The following is a 24,273-nucleotide window of genomic DNA, read 5'->3' as shown; positions in this document are numbered from 1 at the left end:
AATCCCTTCTGGAATTTCCCTAACTAGCAAAACATACTGGATTAAGTCTTGATGCGTGGAGTGGGTTCACAGTTTAATTTACAGGCAAAAGGAGTCTCAAAGGGACTTGTGAACATGGCACCACCTTCCCCGCGACTCATTTACCTTCTTCCCACCCTAAAACCCTTTCCACACACAGAGACAAACCCCCTCACAGTGTGTTCAGCGACTGCCAGGGCTTTCACAAAGATTTTCACAAGGGAGGCTCCTGGTCCCCATCAGGCAGAACAGAAAATGGGATTTGAGTCTCCTTTTATAAGACACCCCAGCTATTGTTTGCCTGTTTCTGGGAGTCACTTCAGGCACATTCTGATCAGAAATTCTGCAACCAAAAGTTGCTTTCCTTTCCAACCAGCTTTTCCCCAGCACATCTGTGGTTTGGATGTTGTATCTCAGGCAGAGGCACTAAAACCCCATCAAACATCACAAGAGTCAAGACAATGAATGTTTGAGATGATCAGAGATAAAGGGAGAAGCTTTTCCATTTCAATTCTATRTATATTGAACAGCAAGCAAAGCAGACAACAAAAAAAAAAATCACCTTAAAACCACGTCACAGGAGCCACACTCAACCCCTGACTCAGGCAAATGTCCCAGCAGGGTCCTCCCAACCAATAAATGGATCATTTCTTCACAGAGATGGAAAAGATAAAAGTACTCAACACTTCTCTGTTCAGAACAGAATCTATTTTATTCAACACAGGACGTGTGAATGGAAAAAAATTCACAATAACCAGCATTAAAAAAAACAAGAAACCAACCCTGCAGTTGTATTTAAATTTGGCTGTACCTACTGGTCACTCACATTTTTACACACAACATTCTGTCAGCCTTGCCCATTTCCAGATTAATGGATACAGACACCTGACACTAACAAAACACATAGTCTAGTCATTCTCTGGGGCACCCTTAGGGTTTTTGAAAAAAGAAAAACAAATCTTTTACTGTTTTGTCCCACAAATTTGTAGCTGGGAGGAACTGAAATGCTGCAGAGGAGCACAGAAGTAGATGTGGGCAAGAATCCCAACTCCTGCCTACAATGGATGGAAGGGAAAGGATCAGCCCAGCACCTCCAACTTTGTCATTATCCCATACCCGAGTCACTGCAGTGCAAAGCTATTCAAATAAATAAATAAATAACAGCAGCAGCCCCAACAAGTAAAACCCAAAACACAGTTAAATATCTTTAGAAATACAACCAAAAGCTTTTTTAACCTCAGACTTCAGTCCACAGGGGAACAGTTTCTCAAAATCTGAGCGCAGCAGAGTTTGAATTGTTTCAATAAACAAGTATAAAGCTCTACACATATTTTTGGGGGAAGGGATTGGAATCCCCAGCTGAAGCGGTCCTACATCCATCCCTCCCTCTCCACAAAGCCACTGAAGTTGTGCCAGGACAGCTGTTTTGGGGTTGCAATGTTATTTTTGCTCCATCAGAGGCTGTTTCAGCAGTGCCCCAAGTTCAGCCTGGTTGAGCAAGGAGCAGCTTGAAATTCCAGGGGCAGTTTCCCATTCCAAGGGGATGCAAGTCCTTTCAAGTAACATTACTTGCACAATTCTGTCCCACTGAACCACAGCCCAAGCACAGCACAGATTTTTGAGTTCACCTATTGAGTATCCCCCCTGGTTTGCTCAAAATGTGTGAGGTGAACCTTTCATCCAGGAAAGGGCAGGGACAGGACCCTCCCAGAGCTCCCTGCAAGGACCTGGCACCTTCCTCAAGTCCCTGGGGATCTGATGCCATTCCTGCAGCTCTGCTCAGCAAAAAACAGTTAAAAACGAGCACACTGACACTGCTCAAGTCAGGCATGAAGCACGGGCTGGATCAAACCAGTGAAGCAACTCAGAGACTGAGCAATTCCAAAACAGCCCTGGAAATTCAGTGTTGTGCCAGCACAGGGAACACAACACCAGCAGCTGGTGGGAAGTTCCTGCCTGTTTTGCAGCACTTTCAGAGTGTTTTTGCTAATCAAGTGTCAAGATTACTGCCTTGTCTCACAAAACTCAGAGCACAGAACAAGAAGGCCTAGAGCTTCAATAAATACCATTAAGAACAACACACAGTTTAAATTACCTAATCTTTGTGAGCCAAGTATAAACACCCCGTACAAAAAAAAMCATTGCTTTTCACTTTGTACATCTTAAAAAAAAATCACAGAAACATTCTGTTTGCAAAGCAGAYAGCTGTACAAAGAAATTACATGTTCTGAAGACATTAAACCATCTACCTGCTGGGTAGCACTCAAATGTTCTCTTATAAACTGCCACCCACCTAGGTAATTTTTCTTCTCTGATATTTTGGCTCCGGATCTGAAACCCAGGGCCACTTGAAAGTAGTCACTTGAGAGAGATTTCTGGATATTAAGGCCCTGATCTGATGATGATTTCCATGAGCACACACCAACACTGAAATCACGAGTGCCCAGAGATCTCTGTGTCAGTGGGCACCAAAGCAGCTCCATCTGCTCAGTCCTGTGCTGCTGAGCTCACAGGTCTCTGCCTCCCAAAAAATACACCTCTCATGTCAGCCCAGCCCAGCAGAGCAGCACAATTCCGTGACGTTTGTACAACCTCAATAATGCCCTGAAAAATCATTAGAGCCCCCACTGGAAATTCTGACTCATAAACTGATTTTTGTTGCTTAGGACTCCTTTTTTTTTGCACAATCCTAATGGAGGACTAACATCCATCCAGAGAACCTGTGAAAACTGCTAACTGCAGTACACAGCAAGAGTAAATTCTATTTTATAACCTACCAAAAGGCTGGATGCTGTCCTTGGGAAGCAGTACTGTAGCTAAAAACTACTAATACAGTGGGGTGATTATTGTCTGAGCAGCTTCAAACACTAATAGCAGCACACCTTAATAACCAGCTGATATTGTCCTTTATAAAGTGGTGCTCTCAATGTACACAGGATGACACAAGAGACTCATACTTTGCTCACTGACACCAGAACAGTCACCTGTAGACTGCTAAAATCTCAACTTCCTCCTGCTCTAGCTTTGCCTCCATTTTTGGCAAACACACAGTTCATAACTGCAATTAAARACATCCTATCAAAAGAAATAAAAAAGGCACTTGGTTTTTGTCTTTGGCTCAGTTGAGGCGTGCTGCTGAAACCTTCCCAAAGTCCCCATCTCTTCTTCTGATGGACTGTGCCATCCTGAGGTACTGATTCATGTGCAAAAATCAGAGCTCCAGGGATTTACCAGCTGCAGGTCTCACATTGCTCCCAGTGAACATGCAAAGCTCTTCACCAAGCAGAAACTCTTATTCTGTATTTAAGGTGTCCCACAGAGTTTGGTTTTCAGGGAAGAGCCTTGTCTGCTGGCACTCTCCTCATCCCAGCTCTGCTCTCGTAGCTCAGTGCTCTTTAAATCTGGGGAAGAACACAAACCAGGCAGGAAAAGTTGAGGTGTGAGGTGTAACAGCCACCAAAATGCAATATCCAGCCTTTTTCTATTCCCTCCATTTTACTTCTTCAAAATTACAACCAAGGCGGCTCAATTTAGATTTTGTGTATTGATTCAGCAGATTTTTTTTTCTCAATTTAAAATGCTGTAAATTCAGAGTAATCCTTTTCTTTAAGGAGAACTTTTGGGAAAAGTTACATTTTAAACTATTATTAAACACAGAGCAAGAAATTGAGAGGTTTATTCCCCATCCATACAATGAGGAGGATCCACCTCCAGGAGGATCAAATATTTGGGAAAAAAACAAACCACAAACAAGAGACTGTGACAGAGGTTGTCTTCAGATATTTTTCAAAAGAAGATGCTCTAAAGGAAAGTGTCCATGGTATGAAAACATTAAACTGAGGTTACTCTTTTAAAGCAGAATTAAAACAGAAATGGATTAACATAAACCTTAACAGATCCAGTCTGCATTTAGGTATTATGGGGCAAAGGTTCGACCTGATCTTGGGGGTCTTTTCCAACCTCAATGATTATACATGATTATATACGTGATTATATACATGATTATATACATGATTATACATGAAAAGCTTAAAAATGTGTTTTCAAATCGCTATTAAAGCACAGCAGCCATGCAAAACACTTACAGGGTGTGATCTGCATGACACTGAAGTTCCTTCTGGATAAGACGCAGTAAGAGCTGCAAAAACAATCACAGAATCGCTGTTAGCATTTGCCCAGACAAACAAGCTAAGAAACTTATTTCAGGGTGAGATGTTCACTGTTATTTGGAGAGTTTCTCATTTGAAACACTACCTTCTAATGCTGAACTCAATTAAAAAAAAAAATTAAAGATTTATTAAAACTTTACAGATGCTCAGTTAATGTCCGGAAGAGGAGTTTTCACAATGAACAGGCAAGAGGAAAATAATTTCCTTTTTGCATCAGAGAGATTAATTTCTTCATAAAACCCTCAATGGTTTTCTGGTTACTTTTCCAGCAAATGTGTAAAGAAACCAGCAGAGGGACCCCGAAGCTTCAAGAAAACATGTCAGAAAGAAATTCTGGAGCAAAGAAGTATTTTAGCTGCTACTTGGAAAAACAACTATGTGTGTGAAGAGCTTTAATGCCACAATTAGTCAAGGTGAGCACAGTCAGTCACKTTTGCTTGCCTGGGCAGTATCAGAGCTTTCAAGTGCACTTTAAAAGGATTACTGAGCAGCAGGAAAGTGATTTTACAMATACAATTTCATGGTTCTCACGAACATTAAAGACAGAATTGGAGCTTTCRGGGTTCCTCACTATTCCAGGTTATGTTACCCTCAAAGTCTCACTGTTATAAATTGAAGTTTCACTGTTATAAGTATTAATGTTTTAAAAAGTTAAATCTTGTATTTCAGAGACACAAAAGTGGCCAAGAATGACAAAAGTGAACACCACATAGGAGGCCAAAACCCTCCAGGTGTCCTTGAAGAAATAACATTTGAACACAGGCATCCATATGCTGCACTGCAAATACCAGGAAAAGCAGAGGAGTTACATAAAAAAGGAATTATTACAACTGCAGAGTCAAACCTCTCGAAACCAGAGCTTTGCAAAGGCGTTTTAATTGATTCTGCAAAGAAAGGTGGCATTTTTTAAATTTTAATCAATAACTGCAAGAGAAAAACGACGAGAACTTTATCTGCGAAAGWTAAGTCAACCTCCCAAGACTCACTCTGCAGCATGAAATACCAAATACTGAAAGCAGCACAAGCCAGGATTTATAAAGCTGCTGACTACCAGTGGCAACAGACTTCACCTATTAACTTACCTAATTTATTTATTTAATTTCCAGGGATTTACTCKTAAATGTGAAAAAACCTACTTTTAAATTTGGGGATTATTTTGAATTTGGAAAAAAAGCCTCAACTGTAAGTCAAAGCAGGACTTTCTGCTTTTCTTGTGTCAGGAAGTGAATGCTCTGACACTCTCAGCTCCTCTGCAGGAGCCCAGAGCTCACTGCTCTGCATAGAACCACCACCTGTGTGCTCTTTTTTTCCTAAACATCTGCTGGTTACTGTCAAAAACCAGGATGCCAGTTTTCATCTAACTTAGTACAGCAGTCTCAGGGCCCATCTGGAAAATGTGATTGATTAACTTTGAACAGCTTCATTACCACGGTGATTTTGGTGACACAGCAACGTAGGAAAACATTTGTTATGCTTTGACAAAACTGGCTTTAAAGAAAACAGAAGTGATTCTTTCATGAGTGGACCCTGAGGCAACTTCCATGTCTAGATATGAAGTTTTACTTGCAATTATACCTGTTCTAAGCCAGCAATTAACAGCTGTGTTAATTTGCTCAGGAATTGAAGTGCATCAGAATTAATCTGCACTTTTGATTAAAATAGATGAGAATTTCAAAACAAGCAAATTTGCTGTTAGATTGAAAATTTCCTACACAACTGGAAATTGAATACAACACAGAATATTGAAATGGCAGAAGGACAATTTGCATTTTGGGATAGTTTAGCACAAAGGAARTAGACAGCAATTAGATTTTTAGACTTACTAGCAAGGCACATGCATCTGCCACCATGAGCATGTAGAACACGTTGTTCCAACCAGATGGGGAAATAAGGCCAGCCAGGAGAGGCCCCAAAGCTGCACCTAAAATATAATATCAGTATTATATTTTGGTATTTTAAATTATATATTGTCAGAACTGTGCAATGTGAGATTTACTACATTGAAATCCAGTTATTCTGAATTAGAGCATCAATTTTTCCACCTAGTTAAATCAATATTACTTTATGTATTGGAAGGCCCCAGGAAGAACAGAACATTACTGGTACAGATGCAATCCAGTGGCAATTTTTCCACCCAGTTAAATCACTATTATTTCACGTATTGGAAGGTCCCAGGAAGAACAGAACATTACTGGTACAGATGCGACCCAGGACAGCTGGCAGACTGGATGTGTGATAAACACCTGACTTTGGCTCAACAAAATGCCCATCCAGTACTGAGCTGAATCTTTCCCTTCCACATGGAGGGCATAAATAAAATAATCCTGATCCCAGGAACAGCCTGGCACCTCCTTTTGCTGTCTGTGCCCCCTGCCAGTGATGCTCCCTCTTCCTCCCACCCTCAGGGAGTYTGCACCACTCCCTATTTCCAAAGGTGCTGATTCCTGGCAGAATGAGCTAAAGAGAGCTCAATTTCTCAAAGACCCTTTGTGTGAAGCTGGCCCAGGTGAGGCAGGTGGCCGTGGCTTACCCACAGATCCTGTCCCGTCGATGATGGCCGTCACCGTGGACAAGGCTCTGGCATTTCCTTTCAGGCTTTTGTGGGTACCCTGGAGAGACAGAGATGGCTCAGACCCATCCTGAGCTGAATCTGAAAAAATCCTGAWAACATCATCCATCTTACACCCCTCCACATCAGATGTGTGCTGTGGAGATGCCTTAAACACCTGCAGTGTCAGCCCCTTCAGCCAGGTAAAGGATGAAAAGGGCAATGCCTGGTGGTCATCTTGGTCTGACCAACACCTCCGGGCCAAGGACAGGGCTCCAGAGATGTCTGGACATTTCCTCCTTGCTCCTTTTCCTGTATTCAGTTTGTTAGAGGGCTTTTGCCTCTTGCTTGGTGCCTTAAGGAACCAACACCTTACAAAGCAAACTCCCCAAGTCTCCCTGAGGAGCAGTGTTCATGTTTCCATGGCATTTGTGACTGGGCTGATCTGATCCTGCTGGAAGTGCTGGCAGCCAGGAACTGCAGCACAGAGGGCAGGTGTGCACCTGGATTTTTGATTTTCACATCCTTCCCTTCTGTAAAGATCTGTGTCAGGCACGGCTTTTGCACTGATGGCAACTGAGCCACTGGCTCATCTTTCACACAGGCACAGCTCCTCCAGTCATTTAAAAATGCAAAATATAAAGGGGACAAAGCACCTGTACAGAGGCCTGGCTTTGCATGCAACCTTCAGATTCTCTCYGGGCTGTCACCCACAAGATTTGGGTGAAAACTCTCACTCTGGCTTGTGAGTGGTCAAGAAAAATTTAGAAGCCTCTCAAAAGCACGGCAGCCATTCATACTGAAACACAAACTCTAAAACAACCTGAGGGGCTGAGTTCAGCACTGCYTTTCGAGCTCCTTATCCCTGTGCTTTGGGACAATGCAGCCCCTTCCTTGATGACCCTGCACAGGTCAGAGGGCTCTCTCTGGAAKCCAAACTGCTACAGGGGAAGCCAAACTCACCAAGTCAGCAGAGACAGCAGTGGTGATCAGGGCATAAGGGCCATTCACCAGGGCTCCACTGATAAGCAGCATCACTGTTCCAAGTGAAAAAAATTAAGGAAAATGTGAGCTGCCTAAAGACTGTTCACTATAACAACAGGAGACATCATAGCCTGTGGTTCCCAAATTGTTTAATCCTTCCTTGGCTCCCCTGGCCCCACTGCAGAATTGGGAAAGGAAGAAAACCAACAGACCCTCTCTCTTTTCAATGCTCACCCCATGATGTGAATTCTCAAATGTAWCAGAAGGTGGGGCTGAGGCAAAAAGCACTTCCCAGGCTCTTTATTGATCCTGGTTGGTCACAGAAAGGGGAATATTTGACCATGAGGTCACAAGATACACCCATAAATCCCTTCTCTGCTTGTACAGCACCTAAACTGAACGAGGCCYTTCGGCAGGTGAGACACCACTGTCAGCACTCAGGTTTTAATTTCTGTTTTGAGGTAGCAGACAGAAAGCCACAAGTGAATTCAGCCTACTCAAGTAWATTCTGCTGTCAAAAGTACTACAGGCAACATTTAAATACCTCTGGCACTCTGCACAAGGGATGTTAAAAAGCCTGAGCTGACACAACAAGGTCCAGAAAGAGTAATGATATTAAGGAAATCACTGTTCTCATACCACACCTCACTCATTTCCACCTACTCACTTCACCCTGTAAAAAGCCAGGACCAAATTTAAGGAACTGGATTCTACCCTTCCTCCTCTAAGGGACAAGATAAAAAAGGAAAAAAAAACAAACAAGAAGAGCATCAAAGATCATAAATGAAAAGTTCACAAAAAGCTAGGCAGAACAATTTTAAAATRCTCACCTACAGTAGCCTCAAGGCCCATTTTACTGACTGCAGAGAACATGTACAGCTGTAAAGATAAAAATAAACACTCTGAATACCAACATATGCAYTAATCCTGGGTTCCCCATGTGCACTATGTAAACTACAGGATCTCTTTGCTGATATTCTATGGAAGTTCCAGGTTTTACTAAACCCTTTCTGGCCACAGCAGAATGATTGTTTGATTGGACACAGGAGGGAGATAAGGAGTAGGATCCCATTCCCCAATGTCCTTTCAGAAGGAAGGGCTGTATTTTGAGACCATTGAATTTTCAGCTTTCCAGCTGCAGCTTCAACACAGCACAGAATACAGCTCATGAAAAAATGAAATAAAAATGTATCTCTCATGTCCATCTGCCTGTTTCCCAACAGTTGCAGCTCACAAATTTTGGCCTTTGAGCAGTTAAAATTCTGGCTAAGAATTGAACATAAAATTTACAAGAGAGTGRAACTTCTCATATATTTTGTAACAAAATTAAGTAAGACTTATTTGTTTGTTTAGTAAACAAGCTTGTTAGCTTGTTTAGCCTCAATTATCTACACTTGCTCAACTTTTCATGCCTGTTTTTAATCTGGCTTGGACTCTTTTTATCCAGGTCAGGAGATGCTGCCTGCAGAGCTGTCCAGGGAATGGTGTCACCGACGTGAGAGAGGGGCAGACTCTTACTGTGGGTGCTGCCAGCAGCAGCATCATTCCGCAGGTGGAYGCTCTCTTCTCCAGCCTGTCCGAAATGAGACCTGCCAAAATCCCACCTGCAAGGGGACACAAAGGTGTGAGGAACAGCCAGTGTGTGTTTTACACAAAACACATCAGTTTTATTTAATGAAACACAACCCAGTGACTTTTACTGCAGCGTTGCTCAGGGTATGAGCCTGACACAATTCACACTGCAACATCCTCATTAACCCAACCAGTTCTGACATGAATGCAATAGAAGCAGACAGTTGTTCCTCCYCATTGTTTATTCCAAATATCCAAGGCAAAAAGCCTTTTCCCAGGTGCCACATGGCCCCATGGGTGGAGTTCTAAAATACATTCACTGGTTTCTTAACTCTTCACATGCAACAGAAAACTTRGTTCTCTGTCCATGTCTCACTGCAGCCAGGGAAAATGAGCCATTTTAGATTTTGGGGCAAATTAAATCCTTGGGTTTTTCTCCAGGTAGTCAATCCAGGCTCTTGAATTTCCCTTATTTCTTGTGTTTACCAACAACTGTACATAGAAAAACTGATGGGAGCGTGGGGCTGGAGGAAGGCCCGAGGGAATGAGCTGTCAAAATTGTAGGGAACTTGTCCAGGGAGAAGAAGAGGAAGTTCTCTGGATTCTCCAGATTCCCAAATATCACTGGGCCTGCCTTTTCCTTCCCAGCTGCCCATCTCCAAATCGCTCCCATCCTACTTGAATTTAATACAAACACCAGATCCAAGCAGCACTGGCACATTGTTAAGCCTGTATTCACTGCAGAGTAAGATGCTGCTGGAAGGTGTCACCCACATCTCCAAGGCAGAGCTCTCTGGGRTCAAACAGGCAGAAATCACACCCAGAACAGGAACTGCAACACACCCTGACACCAACACCCTGAACTGCCAGGGACTGCACAGCTCCTGATCCAGGGAAACTTCTCCATCATGAGCCTTGTTTTCCAAGGGACTGACACAGGGCTTATTTCCATAAGAGAACTGGGGGAGATGGAGAGGGGATGGGTGTTTGGGCTAAGTCAACCAGGCTTCAGGATGGTGTTTGTTTTATTATAAGCTGTGCTATCTGCACTGGGAACAAAATTTAGTAAATTTAGTTATCCAGTGGTCACTTTGCAAATTAGGAAGGAATAGCCTAGTCCTTATCATTGTTATGATCTCCCAATTTTATCAATACATTATTTTATGTGATAAAACAGTAAGGTATTATGGAGAAAACAAAGCAAAACACCTATGGCCATTCACCTTTGTGCCCACAAAAAATCGACACAACCGGTACAAACTGAGACAGTTCTCTTAAGAGTGACAAAAGGAAGTATTTTGATAGGTGGTGACCAAGACTCATGGGCCAGAGCTGATGGAGCTAAAATACTCCATAATTTGACTCTTCCAATCTGCACTGGACAGTACTGCTGGCTCTGAAAAGTGTTTTGTTACATTACCACTGTCCAACACAGCTCTCAGCTCAGTACCTTTACTGTCTCTCTTCATCAGTGGCAATAATGTATATGAACCATAAAATATGTAAGCTGTGTGTGCCAGAGCCTTTCTTGRACTGGTGTGATCAGGAGGGAAATAAAACGAGAACTTACCAAAGATTCCACCCACATCAAACAGCGTAGAGAGGTCCCCAGCTCTTTTGGCATCAAGGTGCTCTGGTGGGAGACACAAAACATTTGGCTCATTTCTAGGCTTTAAAACAYGGAAATCTCATCGGTCTTGTAATGCCAGGGCAAAGGCATCTTACAGCAGAGTCATTAATTCACCAGAATAAGCGACAATAAGGTGACATTGTGGGAAAGAAATAAGGACGTGAGTAGGTGTTCAGCAATACAGACATTTGAATGCAATTACTCACTGCAAGAGACATTTCATCACTTTTATAATCACTGAATGACAGAATGGGCTGGGTTGGAAGGGATCTTTAAAGGTCAYCCAGTCCAACCCCTCTGCCATGAGCAGGGACATCTTCAACCAGGTCAGGTGCTCAGAGCTCCATCCAACCTGAGTTTGAATGTTTCCAGGRATGGGACATCCACCAGCTYTCTGGGCAACCTGTTACAGCATTTCACCACCCTCACTGCAAAAAATTTCTTAATGTCCAGTCTAAATCTATMCTCTTTTAGTCTAAAATCATTACCCCATTTCCTATTGCAACAGACMCTGCTAAAAAGTTGGTCCATCTTGCACTCTGAAGTATAGAAAAATCACAACAGCAGTACTGAACAGACAAAGAAGGTCTCGTAGATGATTTTGTATAGGTTTTAATCAGGCATTTCAATCATGAAAAGCATTGTTAGACAGCAAGACTTTTTGATTTGTTTGCAAGAGCCAAAGACATGGCATTTATGACTGAAATTATTGAAGATAATCCAGTTATGTTTGTTTTGAAAATGCCCTCTCATAATACTGAATTCATAAACCTGAGAAATGCTGCTTGGTAACGTATAACTCCCCTGTTACTGCAGCAGAGAAAGCCTCTTCCAGAAGYAGTAATGTTTATTTTCTTATTTATTCCAATCCCATATTTGCAGACACTTTGTAGCTGTAATTCAGTATCCCTGTCCTGTGATACTCACCTACATTTGTGATGTAGAGGGGAAGCCAGAAGAGGAAAGTRTAGCTCACCAGCTTTGCAAACAGGAGACAAAGGGAGAACTCCACGACTCCCTGAGAGAATAAAAAAACCAGGAGTTAGCATCTCAACAGAGCTATTTCCTTTCACAGACCATTATAAAAATGGTTTCTAAGAAGCATTTAGGCTTTTATTTTTCTCTCAAGAATTCCCAAGAAGCATTCTTCCCCTGAGAGCACAAAGCCTGCGCTGTGAGCAGACTGTGGTATTTTACTTACATGTTTTCTTTCAGTTGTACTGAACTGCCTGAAGAGAGAACACTAAAATGGTACAGAATAACCTGAGGTGAGAACACTGAGATGGATGTGAAGGATTTTATTTTGTTTGGGACACCTGCATCACTTACTGCCCTCATCCCAAGAGTTGTTACATTAGCATTATGGCAGGTTTGGAACTTGTTCCAGAGAAACTGGCATCTTTTTGTGCTCCTTCCTTCAGATGGGTCCAAGATTCGTCCCTCATTGTTGAGCTCTTTATGAAAAGCCCCTGTGACACAGTTCAGATCAGAATGTGGTAAGAGCACACCACAGACTGGGCTATGGCCTGTTCAAAGCTCTAACTTGCTCCATCCTCTTCCCTGCTGGGCACATGAAAGTGWATTTACTGCACAGAGCTGCAGCTGAACTGCCAAATTAGCCCACCTCCAACCCCCTCACCATCTGATAAGTTTTGTTTGAAAGCAGATCTCTTCAATTCCTGTATGGAGGGCTGTATTTATCCTGAGGAACAGCACACAYGCTCCATATACAGCTGTGACCCTTCCCAACAACAGGCAGGACAAACTCCACAGAGTTTCAGAGATTCCAGGTAGCAGCAGCAACAGCAGTTTTTCTATCCATTGCTTCCACGTTGCCACWGGAAAAACAGGACCAGACTGAACAGGATGGGAGATGCAGGAATACAGTGGCTGGGTGCACGTTTTTTTGTTTTTTTTCTTTCTACCTCTATTGTGATCCAAATCAATTTGCAAATAATCCTACTTTTGTATCCTCTAGAAGCTTTTAGGTAATTATAAATGACAGGTTCTGGCATCAAGGGAACTTCCTTTCCTTTACCAGCAGTCCAAATGTTTGGGCTGCCTGAAACTTCTCATGYAAGAGATTTTATTTTAAAAGCTTTTTCAAATGATGCTGAAAAATGTAAAAAGGGGAGGAAGGTCTGACACAGGGAAGTGCTTATGGACTCAGTTTGCTATTCCGTACTTAACATTTACATTTCTATGGGTCCAGTCAGTTTTTAGAATAGGCTTTTTAGTCAGTTTTTAGAATAGGACAGAAACAACTATTTCAGTCAGAAGCGACCTACAGCAACATCCAGTGCAACTGCCTGACCCCAGCAGGGCTGACACAAGTTGGAGCATTTTATAAAGGTCATTACCCAAATGCCTCTTGACCTCTGGCAGAGAGAGATCAGCAGCTCTCTTTCCACTTCTCCACCTCAGAGAGCAATGAGGTCCCCCCTGAGCCTCCTTTCTCCCAAATAAACMAAGCCCAAAGTCCTCAGAGTTCCAAGATTGTGATGCAAAGTTAACAAACTACACCACTCCAACTGGATCTTTATGGAAATATGAATTCTGAGGCAAAACTTAATTCTTAAAAAGGAGCAGCACAGGCACTCACAGGTATCCTCAGGGCCCCCAGGAAGCTGATGGCTGATGTCCCATGCCTTCCTTCCCCGGTGGCCCCACTGCAGTTCTCAGAGTCAGTGAGTAAATGCTGCATCTCCGGGTCCTGAAACATTCCCCAGCAACAGATGAGAGAGAGAAAAGAATGAAGAAAGAAAATTTATGTCAAGAAATCATATATTCCAAAATAATTTAAAGAAACAAGTATCTGTTTTTATCACACAAAGTTACAGCTTTTAAAAATGTCTTGATTTGGACAGGAATTCCAAAGTAATTTTTAAAAACAAGTATCTGGGTTTTTTTCAGAGGAAGTTACAGTTTTTAAGAATGTCGTGGTTTGGATATACAGAGTACATAAAGCAGAGACTATAGACAGAATATCAGATGATATCTGCTTGTTTGATGTCTGAGTGCACACAGTCCATAACAGAATCAAGTTTCTGTTCTATTGAGTAACAATTTTAAGTTGCAAAAAACCCATATATTAGAGTACATTCAATGGAATAAAACAGTTCCCACTCTTCCCTTACCCCACTACGTCACTGTGATAGAATTAAAGCTCACAAGCTACTGAGTCCTACAACATTGCATACATGAAATTCCTAAAATAATATATTTCTGTATAAAACCATGTATTACCTTCTTTCTGTACAAGTATTAAGCCCATTTTTCAGACTCTGCAACATCACCTTACTGATTTGAATCCAGGCCATCTTTCCACATGAATTATGGATACTGAGTACTTTATGTTAAGCAATTGCTTTTTTTTTTTTTTTTTTTNTTTTTTTTTTTTTTTTTTCTCAATTTTATTTGAGCATTGCAATTGCTGAATTATAGAAGCCTGGACTTTATCAGTATTGCCTAAGTTGTAAATTCTGAGTTCTTTTCTAGTACTGGGAAGGATTTTATTCCAAGAATTCCACTGGCTGCTAAGAATACTTGTGGAGCATGTARCCACCCCACAAGAACAAGCCAATCCAGTGCAACCAGGAGGGCTTATGTYATTTTTATTCCTCCACCAGACTGAAATGAACTCTCAGAATAGAACTGAAAATTTACATCTCACAGCTGTACACAGAAAAAAAAGAAATTTCAGGTATAAATAGCCCTCAGTACTTCTTTTGCAGCTCAGGAGAAAGGATGGGATGTAGCTATCCTCACTTTCACCAGCTTGCTGAGAGGCTTTACCCAGCTGTGTACTTTTCCTAGTTAGGTATTCTAAACACTTGTCTCCTTTCTCCTAATTCTTCAGCATCTGAAGAAAGCCTCAGTGAAGAATTAAGCCTCAAATATGTATTTGACTGTAGGCTAGAAAGGATATAAAAGCAGGCCGTTCCATTTCCAGTGGTTATTGCAAAGATGAAAACTTTGATTAATATTTGCTAAGTTGATGGAGGAAGGAAAACGTGCTGGAAAAGTTCAATTCTACTATTTTACACTCAGTGATTCTAAATAAATTCTGCTTTTAGAGAGCATCATTTAGGAGAGGGCATCAGGGAACCATCTGGACACCTGAGCCCAGACACTCAGAATGTTTCAGAAGCTGCCATGCAGCATCCCAAATTCTGTATTYGATTGTTAGATGGGATGCAGGACTTAGAGGAGCCCAGGATCTGGGTTCAGGTGATAAAGCATTAACTAGGAGACAGAAAAAAACATCTGGGGACCTTTGACACGGCACTGCAAACCTGTGTTAGGCCCAGGRGTCACCTCATCACCATCACAAATATTTAACTTCTGAATTACTGGAACGACTTCAAAACTTGAACTATTTTTAACAGCAGCAATTCAAWCCATAAGCTTTTAAAATTTTTGAAAAATTAAAGAGAGAGGGAAAAAAGAGGAAAAAGAAGGGTTTAAGCAGTGAAGCTCCCCATTGGATTCTAGGTGGTATCTGAGCATTTCCTGCACAATTTGCACAGCAAACCCAGCCGGGACTGTGTGAGGCAATGCTGCTCATCTCCCAGACAAGGAKCTCTAAATCTGTTTTGAAAGAGAGGGTAAATATTGCAGGAGAGGTGACCAAAGTCCAAATAACTTCTTTAAACTTGTTCTGGAAACTTTTGTTGATGATACAGGGTTTTTTATGCTGCTGAAAGATAAATAAAACCAGCAGTTTGTGCTTGGCAGAGATGACGTTGTACAGCCTTGCCAGCTTGTCTCAGAGCATGATTAGGCATATGGCACACTCTTGATCTCTGGGGAGGGATTCATTATCCCTCAATTTTGTGTAATTTTTAAGAGGCCAACCTAACACAAGCAGCAGTGAAGGCACAGAGGTATTCAGGTCAGGCAGCCAAAAACACATTCTGCTTTCAATCACTGCAGATCCTGAGTATTTGCTTTCTTTTTACAGTAATTGCAGAGGTCAATGAAAACCCAGTAAAAGGTGCCATTCCAGTGTGCTTGGAGACCAACTCATAAATGCAARACATCTGCTGTTTGTAGAGGCTCAAGGGCTGACTGTGAAAATCAGCTCCAAATAACTGCAACATAACCCCTGTAAAAAGGGGAAAGATGTTCAGCTTTGCTCTGACAGGAAAAAGATCTTCTTCTGTCACTGGCAGAAAATCAGGAAGTCACAAAGAATGTGACAAACAAGGAGTTTTAATGATTTTATTMATCTGTTTTTGAACCTTAAGACTCTTATTTAAGCATAACCCAGGTGGCAGGGTGGAGAGAGGGGGAGGAATAATGCCAGAATTGCCAGTAAATAACCCCAGGTTCATTATCCATGGTGTCCCTCTGACCTGCTCCCAAGGGACACAGCCAGTGGGAGAGGGGTGCATTTTGGAGAGGGGTGCATTTTCCTCACCCTTTGCTAGGCAGACCCTTCRCAGGGTGTCAGCAGAGGCAGCAGCAGAGTTAAAAGAGAAATCTTGGTCTACTCATTTGCTGACTGTATTTTTTAGCTTTGTCATCAGGAYTGAGAATCAYAAAATGGTTTGGGYTGGAAGGGAMCTTAAARATCAWCCAGTTCCATCCCCTGCTGTGGGCTGGGTCACCTTCCACTGTCCCAGAGTGCTCCAAACCCCATCCAATCTGGCTTTGGACACTTCCAGGGRTGGGGYAGCCACAGATTCTCTSGGCCACTTGTTCCAGTGCCTCACCACCTTTCCTTCCATAAACTTAAAAGAATTTCTTCTGTTATTTCCAGCTTGYCTGAAGACACCTGGTGATATTCTTACATCTCCCCTTGTCTTCCAGCTGGTTGTGAAATAACAATGACAAATGGTTTCTGGGCTGGAGACTGTTCTTGGGCACAAGAGCTCAAAAGAAAAATTAATACAGCACAAAGGAATGAAGTGTTTCCTTAGCAAAAATTTCAAAACCTTTTCACCAACACTGATTATTGTACCCTGTGAATGCTCATTATTATTCTATGGGCACAGGATGAATAGAACAGGAAGTTTCTATTTTCCTGGAAAACTCTGAAAGCAGTTAAAAAAAAAAGTTATCCTCTCAGGATACAACATGCCCAGTGTACTGAATACAAATACAAAATTTCAAATGGAAATTTTCAGTTCATGTCCATCACAAGATAAARTATCTTTTTACCCACAAAATGGACAAGTCCAGAATTCAATTTCTGCAGAGAATTGCCAGCACTTTCGGTTACAAGTGTTAAGCAAGATTTTTGTRAGTAATTGCTTTTATTTAGAATTCTCCATCTCCATATATAATCTTGTAAGCAGAGACAGCTTTTGAATAGAAGAGGGAGAGAAATGAGACTGCAAAGATGGGACACAATATATACAAAATTTAAATATTTCAAGTGGGCAACAATGCAAGTGCATTTTTTTTCCTGGAATTGTGTCAAGATCACAAAAAAGAGCAATTGAGCAAGCATGCCAGCTCCTTCAGCTCAGTTTGCATTATTTATGTCAGGTAATGCTGAGTTCCCTCATCTGAAGCTACATTTGTGTCTGAAGATGGAAGTAGATTTCAGCATCAAAARGAGAGGAGCAATCTTTACAAACAGWAAATSTTTCATGTGAGCCTTGAGAAGCCTTCTGTGCTATTTTACAGCAATACATTTTATTTTACCTGAGGTTTGCCATTTTCCTTAGCATTTAAGGTTGGCATCTGGATTCTGCACCGAGAGGAGCCGTTCAGGAAGGTTTTAGAACTCTACAAAAAGAAAACAAAACAAACTCCATATTTTCGCTGCTTGTTTTTTAAAGAATCAACATGAGTGTCAATCATCTCTCTGGAACAAGTTTTTGTGCATTGTAACATGAGCATGACCCCAAATGGAGCATTTTGAATTTGAGGACTGTGTATTTTGACATTTTCAAGCTCTTACACAACCTATGGCAATGGACATAAAATGCACTCAGAAATTGATGGGAAGGCTGATTTCATACTGGTTTTATACAGAAGCAGCTGAATTCAGAGCACAATCATGCCCCTCTCAACATCCTCAGCTACTGTTTCCTCTACTGAACTTACTGACATTGCAAGTTTAGTTTTTGCAGATGATTCCAGGAGAGCTACAGAAGCTGATTTGTTTCATGAAAACCTTGATTTTTCACTTTCCAAACYCCTTTATGATAAAAGTTTATCCCTTTAGCTTATATTCTATATCACTATATAATTTTAACCCARAAATTCACTGTGTTCTTGTGGACAGGAGTATTAATGAGGGATTTGAGCCCCTCCAGCAAGTTCCAGAGGAAAAAAAATGAGACCAAAAGCTGTATTTTAGGCACCAGGTRGATGTGCTTTTTATCCTTACTTATTGACAAGTGTGTCAGTTCGTGTGTCAGTTGACACCAAAACTGCATTCACTGGAAAATACCACTGAGAGATCTTTAGACTAAAAAGATTTACCAGGGACATTCATGTTTATCTGATGAATTAAATATACAGCTCTAAAATAGGTTTGCAGTCAGGTATGGMCAACCTATTGCTATGGCCAAAAGAAGCAATGTGCATTTCTCAGGGGTGAGATTTTTAAGTGTCTAATCACACTTTAGAAGCAAAAAAACCCCAATAAAACAATTAAAAAAAACCTCAAACTGATACTAAACAATAAACACCTCCCTGCCAACCTGGCCCCAAATAAACCCCACCTCAAGCTCACCACCACAAATAAAAAAAGAATGCAAATCCTCACTGAACAATCCAGTTCAAAATCAATCACTGGAAATTCTTTACCCCCCGCAAAAAACCAAGCGTATGTATTTCAGTATTTTTTTAGACAAATTTCCTTTCATTAGCCAAAGCCTCCTAAGAAGGCAAAACACATTTGAGGATAAACTGTATTATTTCTGCTGCTCAGTACAGAGCTGAGGTACARGCAGCCTTGGGCCTCAAAATAAACCAACACTCGAGCCCCCAGGGGACTGATAAAACAGATCTAAGTTTTGTCTTACAGAAAACCTGGCTCTTGTAAAAAATGTGATTTACAATAATCCACGGGAAAGAAAATCCATTACCTAGAGACATCTACATCTTTAATCAGAAGCTCAGCAGAGGAAAAATGAATGAYTTTTTCATTTGACTGTCAAAAAGTAAGATTTATTGTGGTAAGGAGAAAATGTCTAGGGAAAAGGACTGGACTGAGAAGCTGCACATTTAATTCTTAGACTTCTTCCTCCTTTTCAGGGGATAAAAATTGCAATCTGGTAATTTTTAAATGCACAAGCACTTTGCAACAGGAGTTTAATGGAGAGAAGTTTTCTGGGAGTGCAAAGTCAAGATAAAGGAAGTTTCTAGAGAATAAAGACAGGTCTGTATGAACATGACGTAACTATGGAAAAGAAAAGGTACAAGGAGGAAGATGAGAAGTAATAAAACCAGTTCTAAATCACCACATTTCCCAAAGAAAAAAAAAAAGGTTAAATCTCCTCTTTAACTTCCATAAAGGAAGTTCACCAGTGCAGAATAAAGCCCACTGACTTCTCACTCACATTTGTCACAGGCACAGCCCTTCAGAAAGTCAAGATCAAGCCTCCAATGCCAGCATTWAAAAGCACTTTATTGTCCTCGAGTATTCATTTGGAAACAAATTTCAGATGGAGAAACCAGAGCCAAGATGAACACAGGCAAACGAAGCACAGCCCAGGAAACCAGAGAATAAAGAGAAAGAACCACACGTTCAAGGCTCTGTGCCTGATGCTCCATCTGTGGGTTTGGACAACTGAGTGAAATCAGATTACTCACCACTACAAACTCTGYAGAAATACTGGGCTCACGACCATGCTGCAAACAAACAGTAGACCAAATTCATCCAAGACAGTGACATCACACCGAGAGGAACCTGATCTCTCAATCTTAATATAACCTCAAGTCTTTCCCTCTCGTGCTGAGCATTTATTTTAGTGCTGCTTAAATTTAACTGGCCTCATTCTTCCACAATGAGATTTAGTTTTTAGCCCCAGCCAGCAGAGCTGTCTGCTCCTAGCCAGGACATCTGGCCACAATACCTGAGCCTTATGAGAAAGGCAAGTGTGCATGTGTAAAGCCTTTAAAAAAAGATTTCTAACTATCTGCAAAAGCACATAGGTTGTTCAGGTTGTCACTGAATTAACTGAACAAAAAAAAAARGACAGCAAGTATTTTATGCCTATCAAATTCTACCCCTTGTACAACACAGATGAAATACTTTTTCCCTATTTTACTACAAGAACCTTCCTTCAATTGGCACTCACTTCACAGTCAGAAACTGTCACTACCACACCTGCATTTGGACATCCTGAACTTCTACTCTTTGCTAATTAATCTCCTTCATTTCTAATCCCACACCCTGCAGTGTACAGAAGCTGTGAGTCCCTTCCACAGGGGTTCAGAATCCTTGCAGACCCCTCAGGACTGAAGTACCTGAGCAGYCCCAATGACAGAAAGCTTCCCAGGACAAAGCAAATCTCACTCTGAGACAGATCCAAGGCAGGTGGAGAAGGCCTGCTATAAACTCCTCCCAGATTTCCAGATGTGAAATGGGAACAGAGAARGAAGAAGAGATGCCTTTCACTCTGAATGAGGTTTCCAGGGAAACAAAAGGTCAAATGCATCCCACACAGCCAGAGTGAGCCTGGAGCAGTGACCTTGCTGCTGCACCAGAGAAGGCTCAGTCAAACGCTCATCCTTTTCTGCAACAGGGGGAAATAGSTCCTAAAACACTAAGTTATTGTTTAAAATATCACACCAAATAGATATTCCATGTCAAATTTTTCCATACCAGCTCAYTGAGACATATGAGCAGCATACTGTGCAGAACACTTTAGTTATGCTTTCCACGTGAAGTGTATTTGAAACAAATAACAAATATTTGCTTCCACAAGGCTTAACTGGGTATTTCGTAAAAATGATGCTCTCAACTACTTAAAAGCTAAGGAAAAATGGGATTCCTAACAGCAGGAAATGAGTCACTTAAAATACTCTCACACTTTACAGGAATTACTTCTAAGAAATGGAAGAGAAATAAATGAAAAATACAGAGTGCAGTGTGAGCCCACCTTGTCTCACAGGAATAAACTAAGAATAGGAGCTCCTCAGGCCATTGAAAGCATTCAGAGGCTTTATCAGAAGTACTTCATATGAAGAGGAAAAAAATTAACTGGTAAAGAAGAGAAAACAGACTAGAAAAGCTGCCTTCTGACCATATTCAAGAGCATTAAATATGTGAAATTCCATCTACCTGAAAATATTAGATRGTAAAAAACCAACAATCATCCCTGTACAATCCATCTGTGAGATTTACAAAGAAAATGTGAAGTTCACATGTATCCACATGCCCAGACMATTTCCATGGRGAATTCCCCTGGGACCTTCACCAAYAGCCCTGATTTACCCTCYRACATGGGAAACCTTGTGGTTTGCTCTGTCAATCCCCTCTGTTATTCCAAAAAAATAATTTGAAATGTGGCAGACCTGATTGCCCACAGGTTCCTGGGAGCCTGGAGCAAGAACTGCTCCAGGTTTTAGCTGCAGTAGAGACAGAAACAGAGCAGAGTCTCAGAGAGCACGAAACAAGATCAACCTGTGAACAATCCTGAACAAAACTGGGCCAGGAAGGACATTCTGTTGTAAGAAGTCAAACACAGCTGGTCTTCCTAACGCTCTCTTTGCTCCCTTTCCTTGCTTTTTACTTTTCTCCAATTCCATCTTGAATTTGCCTACATGAGGCAAAGAAAGGAACCATCTTCTCCCACAGCAACTCAGGATTTCCAAGGGATATCTTTTCACCACTGACAACTTTCTGAAATACTTAATTCTGAGCCCACATAACACCTCAGGAAGATTAAAGAAAAGTAAGAAAACTCAAGGAAAAAAAAAGATGACGTTTTTACTTGTTTTATTGTCCTAAGATCAACCGCTGCAGATTTTTATTTAAAACAAATTAATTCACCTCTTGATTCACTTGATTTGACAGAAATTAAGTTCCTGGTTTACCAGTGAAGCACAGAAAACCATCACTGCCTCAAGTGCAGGCTCAGTTGTAACAGCCTARCACAAAAAGACCACAAGCTGATTTCCAGAACTATCTCAACAAACATGAGTATTAGGAGGCAAAAATTAAAAAAGAAAATGCATTCACTTACACTGGATGGTGTGCAGGAGCAACTGATATCTTTAGGATCTGAAATAAAATACCACACACAGTTAATAGTGAAACCAAGACCAAGAAAGATCTCCTAAAACACTTTCAAATAGTGTAATTTACTGACAATAAGCTGACAGTACAGACAGAAAGTGCTACTCTTGCAGTGCAGCTCATGACAGAATTCTCATCATCTCTGCAGAACTTCCCATCCTGAGACAGGACAGTTACAGTAAAACAAGCATTCCCATCTGTGAGTCTGCACAGGGACAGGATAGACAGTCCTCTTTAATTTCACATTGGAAATATCAAGACCTGTTCCATCAGCTGCCTCCTGTATTTCACAGCCCAGAGGATGGATGGCACAGAACACACACTGCAGCCAATGGGACATTCTGCTGAGATCCACTGAACAACTGATCAGGAGATGACAGTGGGGTGAATTCTGGAATGTTCTTCTGTCAGGGGCACAGGAGACCTTTCRGGTAACAGAGCTGGGGATGGGTCTGGGGCACAAATCAGGTGAGAAGCAGCTGGGAAAGGGGCTGAGCCTGGAGCAAAGGAGGCTCCGGGGGGACCTTGTGGCTCTGCAAAATCCCTGACAGGAGGGGGCAGCCGGGGGGGTCGGGCTCTGCTCCAGGGAACAGGGACAGGAGGAGAGGGAATGGCCTCAGGCTGGGCCAGGGGAGGCTCAGGGTGGACACCAGGAGGAATTTGCCCATGGAAAGGGTGCTCAGGCCTTGGCAGGRRCTGCCCAGGGASCTTTGGARTCCCCATCCCTGGAGGTGTCCCAGGAAGGGCTGGAGGTGGCACTGAGTGCTCTGGGCTGGGGACAAGGTGGGGACTGGACACAGCTTGGACTTGATGACCTTAAAGGTCTTTTCCAACCTCAATGATTCTAYGATTCTAGGTGCATAAGATCTTTAAAGGTAACACTTTTAGGCTCTTCTCCACCAAGTGTTGTGGGAAGAAGCTCTCTAAGGATGGGCACAGCTTGAGGAATATGAGCCCTCTGTGGTTCAACCCCACCAAAACACTCACGTTCAATAAGGAACAGGAAACAAACAATCCCCATCACAGCCACGACGACCCCAGGCACCACAAAGGAGAGACCCCAGCACGTGGACACCCAGTAAGCAGCAATCAAGGATCCCAAGATATTCCCCACTGAAGTGTGTGAATTCCAGACTCCCATGATCAAACCTCTCCTGCATTAAATAAAAACAAAAACAAACACACAAACGTTTCTTATTATAAGCATTAATCCCTTGAGAAAAGTGTATCAAAGTGGCTGTTCATCTGTAGTGTCAGKGAAATATTTGCAGTCTAATGGGTCTTTAACTGATCATTTATTTATGCTACAATCTCCAYCTGGAAATTTCAAGGCACCTAAATATTAATAAAACTGCTGTAAAGACTCTGTGCATGACAGAATTCATCCTGCACTTACTGGCATTTAAAAACACCACCGGGGCTTGCATATTTCTGAATAATTTCTTTTATTAAAACAAGTATGCAGATGTTGTGTAGCATGTGGACACCAAATACAATGCTTTTGGGAATAAAAATCCTCCTGCAAACACCATGCACCGACAATCTCATGCTCTCAGGATGTGTCAGAGTCATCATGCAGAAGGAAACAACCTGTACAGGACACCTGGAGCAAATTCAGTGTTTTGTGATTCCATTCTGGACTTGCTGGGCTCTGGCAGAAGATGACACCTGCACAAGTTTGGGCAAAACCCACGTCAGGCTCCTCTCTGCCTGGAAATGCCAGATTAAAGCTGCTGCATCAGCTTCAGCTGAGCTGGGGTAAACCACAAAACCCTCACTGAAGTCATGACAGCAGAGGTTCTCTTCCCTTGGAAGTCATGGGACAACTGCCTTGCCCTCATCAGGATTTTACCTGGAGCAGCCTAACTTCAACAAACCCAGATCTTTTCCTGGTCTAATGATAAAATCTAARAGGTCTGCTCATGCTTCATGGAATTTACAGCAAAATGAAAAGAAGAACCAGGTCACTGAAATTCAAACCAGAGYCTACCCCATCAGACCACGGTGTGGCATCCTAACAGTAAAGGCTGCTGCTTTTGCACAAGCAAAGCCTGAATAAATGTATTTATTTTGCACAAACTCACTGATTTTGTTCAGTATTGCATGACAGTTATCATTCTCTGCATTTCCTAATGGAAAATTACTT

The 24,273-nt window shown here is 41.8% G+C and overlaps 1 protein-coding gene across 1 annotated transcript in view; it reads right to left on the bottom strand.

Annotated features, from left to right (window-relative positions):
• Window positions 1-711: 711 nt before the first annotated feature.
• The window catches only part of SLC37A1 (solute carrier family 37 member 1), a 35,536-nt gene continuing 11,974 nt past the window's right edge, over window positions 712-24,273 (bottom strand). Inside the window, exons 9-22 of the mRNA XM_057382681.1 lie at window positions 23,115-23,281; window positions 22,075-22,112; window positions 19,697-19,735; window positions 17,576-17,659; window positions 13,524-13,634; window positions 11,849-11,939; window positions 10,862-10,924; window positions 9,238-9,323; window positions 8,550-8,598; window positions 7,699-7,772; window positions 6,718-6,796; window positions 6,011-6,108; window positions 4,104-4,156; window positions 712-3,419 (exon numbers count right to left, since the gene is read on the bottom strand). Of these exons, the coding sequence (XP_057238664.1) occupies window positions 3,404-3,419; window positions 4,104-4,156; window positions 6,011-6,108; window positions 6,718-6,796; window positions 7,699-7,772; window positions 8,550-8,598; window positions 9,238-9,323; window positions 10,862-10,924; window positions 11,849-11,939; window positions 13,524-13,634; window positions 17,576-17,659; window positions 19,697-19,735; window positions 22,075-22,112; window positions 23,115-23,281 (1,048 nt within the window). The 3' untranslated portion in view covers window positions 712-3,403. The remainder of the gene's footprint in view (window positions 3,420-4,103; window positions 4,157-6,010; window positions 6,109-6,717; window positions 6,797-7,698; window positions 7,773-8,549; window positions 8,599-9,237; window positions 9,324-10,861; window positions 10,925-11,848; window positions 11,940-13,523; window positions 13,635-17,575; window positions 17,660-19,696; window positions 19,736-22,074; window positions 22,113-23,114; window positions 23,282-24,273) is intronic.

The sequence above is a fragment of the Malurus melanocephalus genome, unplaced genomic scaffold (assembly GCF_030028575.1).
Source record: "Malurus melanocephalus ecotype Western Australia unplaced genomic scaffold, MMel_1.1 scaffold_579, whole genome shotgun sequence".
Lineage (NCBI taxonomy): Eukaryota > Metazoa > Chordata > Aves > Passeriformes > Maluridae > Malurus > Malurus melanocephalus.
The sequence above is the reverse complement of the archived record's forward strand: the minus strand, read 5'-3'. Positions and strand labels throughout refer to the sequence as shown.